The 13674-nt window shown below is 37.9% G+C and overlaps 1 protein-coding gene across 2 annotated transcripts in view; it reads left to right on the forward strand.

Annotated features, from left to right (window-relative positions):
• Ankar (ankyrin and armadillo repeat containing) overlaps nucleotides 1-13674 on the forward strand; it is a 65289-nt gene that overhangs the window by 44479 nt on the left and 7136 nt on the right. For both annotated transcript variants that reach the window (XM_032901064.1, XM_032901065.1), the window contains 8 exons: nucleotides 3961-4202; nucleotides 4373-4526; nucleotides 4604-4765; nucleotides 6450-6556; nucleotides 9571-9693; nucleotides 10193-10351; nucleotides 11427-11544; nucleotides 12257-12366. In XM_032901064.1, coding sequence (XP_032756955.1) covers nucleotides 3961-4202; nucleotides 4373-4526; nucleotides 4604-4765; nucleotides 6450-6556; nucleotides 9571-9693; nucleotides 10193-10351; nucleotides 11427-11544; nucleotides 12257-12366 — 1175 coding nt within the window. The remainder of the gene's footprint in view (nucleotides 1-3960; nucleotides 4203-4372; nucleotides 4527-4603; nucleotides 4766-6449; nucleotides 6557-9570; nucleotides 9694-10192; nucleotides 10352-11426; nucleotides 11545-12256; nucleotides 12367-13674) is intronic.

Raw genomic sequence — 13674 nt, forward strand, 5'->3', positions numbered from 1 at the left:
AAGAACCGGCTCCTGGTTTTGTTGATTCTTTGTATAGTTCGTTTTGTTTCTTCTTGGTTGATTTTAGTCCTGAGTTTGATTTCCTGCCTTCTACTCTTCTTGGGTGTATTTGCTTCTTTTTGTTCTAGAGCTTTTTAGGTGTGCTGTCAAACTGCTAATATATGCTCCCTCCTGTTTCTTTTTGTAGGCACTCAGAGGTATGAGATTTACTCTTAACACTGCTTTCATTTTGTCCCATAAGTTTGGGTATGTTGTGCCTTCATTTTCATTAAATTCTAAAATGTCTTTAATTTCTTTCTTTATTTCTTCATTGACCTATTTATCATTGAGTAGAGTGTTGTTCAACTTCCATGTATATGTGTGCGTTTTGTTGTTATTTTTGTTATTGAAGATCAGCCTTAGTCCGTAGCGATCTGATAGGATGTATGGGATTAAGTCAATCTTCCTGTATATGTTGAGGCCTGTTTTGTGACTGATTATATCATCAATTTTAGAGAAGGTACAGTGAGGTGCTGAGATAGAAGGTATATTCTTTTGTTTTAGGGTGAAATGTTCTATAAATATCTGTCAAGTCCATTTGGTTCATAACTTCTGTTAGTTTCTCTATGTCTCTTGTTAAATTTGTTTCCATGATCTGTCCATTGGTGAGAGTGGGATGTTGAAATCTTCTACTATTTTGTGAGGTGCAATGTGTACTTTGAGCTTTAGTAAAGTTTCTTTTATGAATGTAGGTCCCCTTGCATTTGGAACATAGATACTTAGGATTGAGAGTTCATCTTGGTGAATTTTTCTTTTGATGACTATGAAGTGTCCTTTATCATCTTTTTTTGTAACTTCTGATTATAAGTTGATTTCATTTGATATTATAATGGCTAGTCCAGCTTGTTTCTTCAGACCATTTGCTTGGAAAGTTGTTTTCCAGTCTTTTACTCTCAGGTAGTGTCTGTCTTTGTCTCTGAGGTGTGTTTCCTGTATGCTGGAGAAGGTCCTCTTTAGGTATCCAGTCGGTTAGTCTAAGTCTTTTTATTGGGGATTGAGTCCATTGATGTTAAGAGATATTAAGGAATAGTGATTGTTGCTTCCTGTTATTTTTGTAGTTAAAGGTGGAATTATGTTTGTGTGGCTCTCTTCTTTTGTTTTCTTGCAAGGTGTTTACTTTCTTGATTTTTCAAGAGTGTAGTTTCCTTCCTCATTTTGGAGTTTTCCATGTATTATCCTGTGTAGGGCTGGATTTGTAGAGAGATATTTTGTAAATTTGATTTTGTCATGGAAGATCTTGGTTCCTCCGTCTATGTTAATTGAAAGTTTTGCTGGATATAGTAGCCTGGGCTGACATTTGTGTTCTCTTATAGTCTGTATGACATCGTCCTAGGATCTTCTGGCTTTCATAGTTTCTGGTGAGAAATCTGGTGTAATTCTGATAGGTCTGCCTTTATAGGTTACTTTACCCTTTCCCCTTTTAATATTCTTTCTTTGGTTTGTGCATTTGGTGTTTTGACTATTATGTGACAGAAGGAATTTCTTTTCTGGTCCAATCTATTTGGAGTTCTGTAAGTTTCTTGTATGTTCATGGGCATCCCTTTATTTAGTTTAGGGAAGTTTTCTTCTATAATTTTGTTGAAGATATTTACTGGCTCTTTAAGTTGGGAGTTTTCTCTATATATATACCTATTATCCTTAGGTTTGATCTTCTTATTATGTCTTCGATTCCCTGGATGTTTTGGGCTAGAAGCTTTTTGCATTTTACCTTATCTTTGATGGTTGTGTGATGTTTTCTATGGTATCTTCTGCCCCTGAGATTCTCTGTTCTATCTCTTGTATTCTGTTGGTGATGCTTGCATCTATGACTCCTGATCTCTTCCCTAGGTTTTCCATCTCCAGGGTTGTCTCCCCTTGTGCTTTCTTTATTGTTTCTATTTCCATTTTAAAATCCTGAATGGTTTTGCTCAACTCCTTTACCTGTTTTGTGTTTTCCTGTAATTCTTCCAGGGATTTTTGTATTTTTTCTTTAAGGCCTTCTACTTGTTTACTTGTGTTGTCCTGAATTTCTTTAAGGGAGTTAGTTATGTCCTTCTTAAGTCATCATCATCACAAAATGTGATTTTAAATCCAAATCTTGCTTTTCCGGTGTCTTTGGATATCCAGTATTTACTCTGGTGGGAGAACTGGGCTCTGATGATGCCAAGCAGTATTGGTTTCTGTTGCTTAGGTTCCTGTGATTGCCTCTGTCCCTAAGGTTATCTCTGGTGTTAGCTTGTCTTGCTGTCTCTGACAGTGGCTTGACAGTCCTGTAGGCCTATGTGTCAGCACTCCTGTAGACCTGTTTTCTTTCAGCTGGATCTGGGAACAGAGAGCTCGTCCTGGGTTTGTGTGACCTGAAGCCTCCAGGACGGTTGTGGCTCAGAAGAGTTGGTCTTACCTCTGCTCTCAGGTGTGGAGGCACTCCTGGTGACTGGCTTTCAGCTCTAGGAGCAGGCAGAAACACCAAGGGTCCTTCCCCTGATTGCTCCTAGGTCCCTGTGCCCAGAGGGCACAGATGGCACTAGGTGATTTCCTCTTGGGTCAGGAATGTGGGCAGAAAGTAATTGTCTCCTCTGAGTTCTCAGTTATTGTCCAAACTTCTGAGGGTCCAGCTCTCTCCCCCAAGGGATTTGGGTGCAGGGAGCTGTGGGACCTGTTTAGTTCAGTTCCAGGCATAGGCAGAAACCAGCAGGTCCCTGCCAATGACTGCTCCCATATTCCTGTATCCAGAGGCACTGTGCAGGTTCCTCTTGGACCAGGAATGTGAGCAGAAGAAGTCAAAAGTGGAGTTCTCCCCTGAGGTCTTTGGATTGTCCACACTTCTGGGAGTTCATCTCTCTCCTCCATGGGACTTAGGTGCAGGGAGCTGTAGGATTGTTTCAGTTCCGTTCTGGGCACAGCCAGAAACCGTTAGTGTCCTGTCCCAGGGGACTTCTGACTTTGTGTGTCCTGAGGCTACCAGGCAAGTCGCTTGGAGCAGAAAAGTTGGTCTTACCTCTGTTCTCAGGTGTGGAGGCACTCCTGGTGACTAGCTTTCAGCTCTCAGAACAGGTAGAAACCCAAAGAGTCCTGCCCCTGACTGCTCCTAGGTCCCTGTGCCCAAAGGGCACAGATGGCACTAGGCAATTTCCCCTTGGGTCAGGAATGTGGGCAGAAAGTAGTTGTCTCCCCTGAGTTCTCAGGATTGTCCTCACTTCTGAGGCTCCAGCTCTCTCCCCTATGGGATTTGGGTGCATGGGGCTGTGTTTGTATTAATTTTCTAAGTGTAGGTAAAGTATTTAAGTTCTCTCAGTTATCCTTACACTTTTTTGTAAAATGTAAAAACAAAATAAAATGAAATGCCATTTTTGTCTATTCAGTTAGCAAGTTTTATGTATTCATTTTTAATGATAAAATTTTCCTGAAGAAAACAGTCAAATTGATGTGCCTGAGTTCTGATTAACAAAGAATAATATGCTACTGATCCTTTTAGAAATTGATTTACTGAAATGTGTTGAATTATCCAGTAATACTCATGAGTCTATGCTAAAGGAAAATGTATTGATAAATATCTCCATGTTAAGAAAAATTTTCCTGGAATTACTTAAAACACTGAAAAGTTTGAAGCAACATGTATTTTCCATGTGATATGACCATTAATGCAATATTTAGAAGGCATTTGTGACATTTATGTTCATAAAAGAATCCAGAAAATAATTCATTTGTAGTACAATCATATTGAGTATGTCTATAATTATCTAAATATGCCAATTAAGTCTATAGATAGGAAAAAGTGGGCAAGACAATCTAAATGACGAACCTGGACAGTTTGTTTAAATTTTTGTTGTCTAAATTTTTCTTTAAACTTATAAATTTGATTTTGTAATATGTGGACTATCTAGAAATGTAGTATAATTACATTTTCAGTGACTTGTGTTCTTACTCTTCGCTCTTTTGAAGATGTGCTGAAGGCAGTGTCCTCAGCTACAATCGCTGAGGTTGGCCGGGACAATAAGCAGGTGCAGGATGCTATAGCAATGGAAGGGGCTATCCCTCCCCTGGTAGATCTTTTTAAAGGGAAGCAGCTCAGTGTCCAAGTAAAAGGTGCCATGGCTGTGGAGTCACTGGCAAATCGCAATCCTTCAATCCAGAAGGCATTTCTGGAAAGAAAATTAACTAAGGACCTCCTAAAACTTCTAAAGGTAGGGATCTTATCATATCTCTTCTAATTGTTTAGATGGTTTATTTTGTTTTGAGTTGTATTTGGAGATTGGGAAATCAAAGAATTCTGAATGCATATTTTATGAAATATATATCTGTAATGCGTTCAGTATGCCTACACTGAATGAATACCATGTCTTTGTTTAAATAGGCCTTTCAAATAGATGTTAAGGAGCAAGGAGCCATAGCACTTTGGGCCTTGGCAGGACAAACACTGAAACAACAGAAGTATATGGCAGAGCAGATTGGATACAACTTCATAATAAACATGCTTTTGTCGCCATCAGCTAAGATGCAGTATGTAGGTAAGTTCCTTCCTTTGCCTAACTGCTGATGGAGTTGACACTGAAGTCCATACTCACCTCTTCCTTTTTGTTACCAGGAGGTGAAGCAGTCATAGCTCTAAGTAAGGACAGTAGGAAGCACCAGTATCAAATATGTGAAGGGAACGGCATTGCACCACTGATTCGCCTGCTGAGGATTAGTAAGATAGCAGAAGGCACACTCCTGAGCGTCATCAGAGCAGTGGGCTCCATTTGTATCGGTTTGTATACAATGTCAACTTCTTGAATACTATGAGAAAAATAAAATAACTGGGTAGAGAAGTAGAAATTGTTTCTTTATCACTATTCCTACTATGAGAGATCTCAAAGATTTACAAATAGTTTATCTAAGACCTTGATTCGTTAAAATGGTGAGCTTAAGAATTTCATATCTGCTCTTGAATTCAGAGTAAAACAGAAAATGAAGACAATAAGCATTGACTATTTTAAATTGAATTTAATACCATTTATTCTAAGATAAGTTGATAAGGTCAAGTGGCATAAATATCTTAAGGTACACATTCAATTATGTTTTTTCAATTCTTGTTTATTTATATAAATATTTGTTTATATAAAGTGGTCTTTGTTACCAAAAGAACTGAAATTTTAGGGACTATGAAAAAATTGCAGAATATTTGGTGATTGATCTACCAATAGAATCTGGTTTTTTTTGCTGACAATAATGAGTCAGGGTAGAGTCTTAGATGTCTTGCACACAACAGAAAAGAAGGTTTCTGTGCATGCTTGTTCCTCCGTGTTATCAAGAGTACCCAGATGTTGAAGTTAGTAGCGCCATTTTTATTTCTTGCTCTGTAGAACTTCATTAACTATTATAAGAAATAAATAATCCAGAAAATAATGTCTTTCATAGTTGGAATCTATGATATATATTCTTTTAATTGGGGAGGGGGGTAAAGAGATGGCTCAGTTGTTACGACGGCTTATTGATCTTCCAGAGGACCTAGTTTGGTTTTTAGCATCAATATTCTTCACACCTGCCTGTAATTTCAGCTGGCACGTAAGCGTAAGCATACATAGGCATAGTCACACAGATCAAACAAATTTAGTAAATCGTAAATATATTATCTATCTATCCATCCACCTTTGCTTGATCATCCACCACGCCACTGTATTCATATGGGGGTATGAAGGAGAATAAAGGAGAAAAAAATGAAATGGCTGCTGCTCAATCCACTCTCCCTAGTTAATTTAAACTTTCCAAATAACAATATGTGGCTGGCTCTTTGTCAATGTTAAGAGAAGCCTAAATTTGTAATTTTTATTTAAGTACGTAAGCTTGCTATATTTATATAGTGTACATATAAATATATTTATACTATATTTAAGTATATCAACCTACAATATATGTAGTGGCATTTCTTGGCAAAACAAAATTAATTTTTATGCATATTGGCGAAAATGAGATTGACTTTTCTCCTGACATTAGGTTGTAACTCAAAGTATAGAATGTTACAAAGATAACGTGTTCACCTTTTACCATATGCGGTTTAAGAAAACTAAAAATTTTAACTTAGTGATTAATCAATTCTGATTAAGAAATTTTTAATGGAAAAAATTAACTATAAACTTAACTAACAGGATATGGTATTTTTAAACAATGCAGGATGTTATTCATTAGCAACATAGCATTTTTCAAATGTATGTGCTGTGTCTCTAATATAAACCATTTATAATTCTAATAATGGATTTTTCCATGCTTATTCCTTCTGCCCTTTAAAGAATTCAAGCAGGAGTATTGAAATAGTGTCAATATGCCATGTTCTTAAAATTTGCTAGCCATATTGCCTTAAGATAGTTTATCAACCAAAATCAAGTTAAGTTTGACTCTACAACTTACAATACGAAACAAAACCATGACCTCATTGACCTATGAGAGCCTTACAGGTGTGGCCCACACGAGCAATCCCATGAGTCAACAATGTGTTGTAGAGGAGAATGCCTTTCCAGTGCTTATTCAGCTACTAAGAAGTCACCCTTCAATTAACATTAAGGTATATATTAAGGTTTTAAATGTTTCTGACAGAGTAAATGCAAATAATTTGTATCTTAGAATATGCAAGTTTATAAGAATAACAATTTAACTTTTGAAACAAAATTTAAAATTTTTAAGGAGAGAAGATTAATGTAAATATTATTTTTTTTCAAATATGACATGAAAGTCTTATACACTTATTCTTCAGCTACTTCTTAGCCATTCACTGTGTATTCACAGAATAGCTTTCTTCTTCCTCAGTTAGTGGGTGGCATGACTGACTGTAGGCCAGTGTGCTAAAGGCTGCATTATAACAAATTACTACATGGTCTAAAAAAATACACATTTTTTCTCATAATTTGCCAGGGGCTCTGTTAGCGATGGGGAATAATCACATTATAGAATAATGTGATAGTGAATAGAAATATTTCCTTTTATAGATATATTGCAAAAGATATATCATGTTATCAGATCTTTCAAGAAATGATGAGAAATAGAAAAATACAGATTAACATTAATGAATAGCAATATTTCCTTTTATAGACACATTATAAGAAAAGATATTGTAAGTCCTTGCCCCCCTTTTTCAGGATACAAAAGGGATGATTTAGTTGTAGTAGTTCAGTGGGAAATAAAGGTAAGCATAGCTACAAATCACTTTTGGTTTGAATTATAAATAAAAATTATATAAACATTTAAAGTATATTTTGTAAGACTATGGAAGTTCCACATGGAAAGCTTCCATTTTATCCATTTTTTTCAAAAAAAATTTTAAACTTGTTAAATTATAACGATAACCTAAATACTTTTAGTCACTTTCCTGAAAATTAGACTCTGCAGTGGATAGATTATTTCACAAGAGTTATGAATTTTTTCTTTCTTTTGTTCTTTATTTTTTCATTTCCCATACCTCCTCCCACTCCCCATCCCCACGTTTCCAAAAGGATGTCCCCAACCCCCAACCCTCTACCCCCATCCTATCAAACCTCCTCACTCCCTGGGGCCTCAAGTTCCTCTAGGGTTAGGTGGTGCTTCTCTTACTGAGTCAAGATCTGGCAGTCCTCTGCTGTATGTGTGCTGGGGGCGGGAGTGGCTAATATTAGCTGGTGTATGCTTCCTGGTTGGTGGCTCAGTGTCTGAGCAATCCGGGTCCAGGTTAGTTGAGACTGCTGGTCTTCCTATAGGGTTGCCGCCCTCCTCAGCTTTTTCTAGCTTCTCCCTAATTCTACCACAGGGGTTACCATCTTCTGTCCATTGGTTGGGTGGCAGTATCTGCATCTGACTCTTTCAGCTGCTCGTTAGGCCTTTTGGAAGGCAGTCATGCTAGGTTTCTGTTTGTAAGCACAACATAGCATCAGTAATAGTGTCAGGCCTTGGATCTTCCCCTTGATCTGGGTCCCAATCTGGGCCTGTCACTATACCTCCTTTCCCTCAGGCTCTTCTCCATTTTTTGAGCCTGAAGTTCTTTCAGACAGGAACAATTCTGGGTCAGAGTTTTTGACTGTGGGATGGCAACCCCATGCCTCTACATGATGCCCTGTCTTACTACGGGAGGTGAACTCTACAAGTTCCTTCTCTCACTATAGGGTATTTTATCTAAGGTCCCTCCCTTTGAGTCCTGAGAGTCTCTCACCTCCCAGGTCCCTGATACATTCTAGAGGGCCTTACCTCCTACCTTCTGAGGTTGCCAGTTTCCATTCTTTCTGCTGACCCTCAGGGCTTCAGTCCTGTCCCCTTCCCAATACCTGGCCATGTTCCCTTCTTCCCCTCCCTGTCCCTTTTCCCACTCACATTCCTCCCTCCCTCCCTCCTCCTGTGATTGCTTTCTTCTTCCTCCCAAGTGGGATTGAGGCAGCCTCACTTGAGCCCTTCAGCTTGTTAACCTTCTTGAGTTTTTTGGATTGTATCCTGGGTACTCTGTACTTTTTTATTTTTTTATTTTTAGCTAATATCCACTTATTAATGAGTACATCCCATGCATGTCCTTTTGGGTCCAAGTTACGTCACTCAGGATATTTTCTAGTTCCATCCATTTGACTTCAAAACTCATGATGCCCTTGTTCTTAATAGCTGAGTAGTATTTCATTGTGCAAATGAACCACGTTTTCTGTATCCATTCTCTGTTGTGAGACACCTGGGTTATTTTCAGCCTCTGGATATCACGAATAAGGCTGCTATGAACATAGTGGTACACATGCCCCTGTGGCATGATGGGGCATCTTTTGGGTATATGCCGAAGAGTGGTATAGCTGGGTCTTCAGGTAGTTCTATTTCTAATTTTTCGAGGAACCTCCAGACTGATTTCCAGAGTGGTTGTTCCAGGTTGCAATCCTGCCAGCAATGGAGGAGTGTTCCTCTCCATGTCCTTACCAACATGTGTTGTCACCTGAGTTTTTGATCTTAGCCATTCTGATTGGTGTAAGGTGAAATCTCAAGAAAGTCATAATATAGCCCTCTCCAAAGCTGTCTGTCAAGTGCAGCAATGTACATGATTCAGCTTCCTAATGGAAGATAACTGTAAATTAAATGACTCTTCCAACTAGAAGGAAACAACTATGCCTTGATGCTACTTTTATGAAACTTTGCTTGAATTCTTAGGCAGTCCCTTATACACATTGACAACTCCGTGGTCATTAGCAACTTAAAACAGCCTTTAAACTCATACCAGCAAACACTTAAAAATTGTGTTTAGAAGTGGAAAGGATTCAACTACGTTGAATTAGGACTGTATCTTTGTACATGCCCTACTGTCCATAAGAACCTCGCCACCACCCCGGGCACCCGGAAATGTGTGGTTGTCTCTGGACACAGAGGAAATGGACTTTTCCTGGCCATTAAAATTTATGAGGAACAGTCCTGCAGAAGCTGTGTCAGTCTTTAAATAGTAGTCAGAGGACTGTACTCAATAACTGTGCTTTAAATCACTTTATAACCATATTTCTATAATCTAGTCTGTATAAATATTTTACATAATGAAATATACCCTTTGGTAATCTGGGAATAGAAGATAATTTCTGAAAACCACATATTTAGGTTGAAGTGGCCTTTTCGTTGGCATGCATTGTCCTAGGGAATGATTCGCTACAGAAAGAATTACAAGAAAATGAGGGATTTGAATATTCTGATGTCCTTTATCTTCTTCACTCAAAAGATAAGGTAGGACTTTCGCAGAGCCTCTGCACGCTCACCTGGGGGGGGGGTGATGGCTCTACAACAACAGTGTCATTTATGACCAAGGGCTCCTTATGACAGCATGCAAGTGCATTATTTAAGAGAACACATAAAATGTCTCTTCGTAGGTCATGATTTTGTACTGGTATGATAATCAAATTCTCCAAGGAAGACAAGCAGCAATTTTATGCTTGATGCGAACCCAAAATCTGTCATTAATTGAACGTTTAACTTAATTTCATGCCTTTTCATTCCCAATCATCCCTTCTTATCCAATACTAGTGAGGCTTCTGAAATGTTTTATGATGAAGTGAGAACATTTTCTAAGATGATTAATATTAGGCAATTATTTTTCTTTAAAAATTTCCCCTAATAGTATCATATTTCTCTTCATTAAAATGCCTTTTAATAGGCAGTAACTCAAGAGCCGGTGAGGAACATGTGATGAAGCAAATAAAAATGATTGGTGTTTCTCCTTTTCTAGGAAATCTGCTTGAGAGCAGGTTATGCACTCACCCTTTTTGCCTTCAATAATCGTTTTCAACAGTACTTAATATTGGAAACTGGAATGATAACCTTATCTATTTTTGAGCCTTTTCTTCAATCCAGAGTTGAAACAGAGAGGGCAATGGCAGCATTTCAGGTACATGGATCAATCCTAATATTTCATATTGGCAAATATCTAGGAAAACATTTATTTATGAAATGCAGTACTTTGCACATTAGTCTGCCTACCTCCCGAAAAGCCCCTTATTAGGATTTCTTTTTTAATTAGTTTATTTTTTATTAGATATATTTCATTACTTACATTTCAAATGTTATTCCCCTTCCCGGTTTCCTGTCCATAAACCCCCATCCCATCCCCTCCCATCCCACTCCCCCATACGGGTATTCCTCCCATACATCTCCCTTACTGTCCCCCCATATTCCCCTGCATTGGGGGTCCAACCTTGGCAGGACCAAGGGCTTCCCCTTCCACTGCTACCTATGCAGTTGGAGCCCTGGGTCAGTCCGTGTATAGTCTTTCAGTAGTGGTTTGGTCCCTGGAAGCTCCGGTTGTTGGCATCGTTGTTGTTATGAGGTTGCAAGCTCCTTTAACTCCTTCAATCCTTCCTCTAATTCCCACAAGGGGTCCTATTCTCAGTTCAGTGGTTTGCTGCTAGCATTGACCTCTGTATTAGACATGCTCTGGATGTGTCTCTCAGGAGAGATCTATATCTGGTCCCTAGGATTTCTTTGTATGGAAATTTTTAGGTTACAACTGATGTTTGTAACAACCCTGTGATACAGCAGGGTTGCCTTCCCAGGAGGCAAATGTTTTAAATACATCATGTTTAAAGAACTATGTAGAGAAACATGGCTGGGTTGAAAACAAGTCTATTTGCAGACTGTGAGCTGATTGCAAGGTTTCTTGCACCCTGACCATTTAGGTTCCTTAGTGTCTTATACTTCTCTTCAGAGTTTTTCTAACCTCAGTCTCATTAAATACTTCTCTTGTAATTCAAGGACAACTGTTGCAAGGATTGTAGAAAGAATAATGTGGCCTGGCATAGTCATTGTTGTGACCATTTGGAGTAGCCTGTGCTCTCTACCTCTCCATCTCTTCTATTGGAGTCCACAAAATGTTCTCATGACCCAGTAAAAATGCCCTTAAATCATAAATGATTAAGAAAGTCTGAGTAGCAGATGTTCACCAATTGTATGTTTTTCTCTTTCAGATTATCGTATTAGCTAAAGTCATTATAGACATGGATCATATTACTTTGTCTGCAAGAGGTGTTACTATTTTAGCTGACAGCCTGTATTCAGCCCACACTCCTACTCTTGCCCTGACAGGTAAGAAATATCTAAAAAACAAGCAAACAATAAACAAAAAATCAAAACAAATGACAACAACAAAAATCTAATGACATCTACACAAAGGAGAACAAGCTTTGTGTCCAAGATAATAAAATATTTCAGACTGGAATCTCAACAATATTAAAATATGCTTGACTCCCTCTATCATAGTTTTAAATTATGCTACCTGAAAACACTGAAGTATCTGCATGGAGCAGTGGGCATCCGCTCTGCTCACTGAGCAGGAATACAGTAACTCTCAACATGGCCTTTTTGCTTCTCTAATGATTCTTTCAAAGTTTTAATGACTTTTAGACTACTAAGTGAGAATTCAATTATGCACTGACCATCGTGTCTCAAGAAATAGATGCAGTTCACAGTCTGTAGATTCAAGAAAAACACTTATATACATAAAATAAATAAAAACAATCTTAATAATCAAAAAAGAGTGAATATATTTTGAAGTATTGTAAGACAGAAAACTTTCAGTCCTAAAATTTTCTCATTCTTATATAATATACCTGTGTAAGTCTTAGTACCTTCACAGAAGAGCAATCAACTACAGGGAATCATTATCCTATATTCATATGCATATTTTTTTCCTTCTTCATTTTGGTTTTGGAGCTCAAATCTTTTACAATGAAATGAACAAAAAGCAACTTATCAGTTATTAGTTTTAGATAAGAGCTTTTCTTTGTTTTAACTCTAGGTAATCTAATAGCTAGCCTGGCTCATACGAGATCGGGGATCCCAGATGCTTTTTTCACACTGGGGACCGTCCAGCGGCTCTTCTACCATCTGTACTCAGAGAGAGAAGAGGTGACAAGAAAAGGCTATTAATGGAATGCGCTGCAAACAGTAACCGGTGCTTCTCCCACATGAGATGACTGTTTTTCTTAAGATATTATGTAATTCATAAGAACTCAAATATAGTATTAGTCATATCTGGCATCTACAATTCTGATTCTAACTCCAACATTTAAATAGAATTTTACAAGAGTAGTATAAAACAACTATAACTAAACATTTTAAACTACAGGGCTGGAGAGATGGTCCAAGAGCATGAACTGCTGTTGCAGAAGACACTAGTTTGGCTCCCAGCACCTGTATCAGATACTGGATCACGACTGCCTGTAACTCTAGTTTCAGGGGATCCAATGGCCCTTTTCTGGTCTCTAGGGGGAGGGACACACACACACACTCCTTTGAAAACTTACAGAAGGTCAGCATGGAAAAGGAAAATTGATGATTAACATTGGTGGGAAATATGTAGAACATCTCTGGGCAAAGATTTACACAGCTTTATAAACAATCGCCTCATAGCAAAAAGCAGTGTAAGTTTAAAAAGAAGATACTCTCTGGTATCATGCTTATTAAAATGTTTTTAAGAATGTTTAAAATCTATTACCTATTCAAATTAATCTGACCTAAAACAACAACAACAACAACACTGTGAAATGGGCTATTTTGATTCTAAAATCAAGATTGAACCTTTAAAACTTCATGTCAGAGATCATGTCTGTAATCTCAGCACTCAGGATGCCAAGACAGGAGGATTCCTCCTACTTGTGTAACCAATCGGGGTTACACAGAGATTTAGAATATGCCCTGTGAAAGAATGACATGTACATTTGTGAAGGGCACCATATTTCAAGAACAAATGGTGACATGGATGTAAGAAAGTGTCATAATGATACCCAGTGCTTTGTATAGCTTAAATTTTAAATACTCAGTGTATAAGTAAATACACTGAGATGAAACACATTTATAACTAAAATGTTAGGAAGTATCATGTAAGAATTTGTTACTTAATCAATGCTGAGCCTTTTCATTTTTATTTTTTAATATTCTTAAGTAATTCTAAAATGAAGCCACAAATAATTGTGAGCAACGACTATAAACCGTGGGCAATTAACAGTATTCTTTAAAAACTGGGGCAAAGGATGTGACCTGGATGTGGGATGAGTGACCTGGCAGTCATGAGCTATCATCCTCCTACCCGGTCACTGACATCTGTTTACATCCATATCTGATACTCATGTTTACAGAAGTTAATGATAATGATAAATGAAGGAGGAGGAGAAAAGGAGGAGGAGGAGAAGAGGAGGAGAGGAGGAGGAGGAGGAG

Source organism: Rattus rattus, chromosome 4, assembly GCF_011064425.1.
Source record: "Rattus rattus isolate New Zealand chromosome 4, Rrattus_CSIRO_v1, whole genome shotgun sequence".
In the NCBI taxonomy this organism is placed as follows: Eukaryota; Metazoa; Chordata; class Mammalia; order Rodentia; family Muridae; genus Rattus; species Rattus rattus.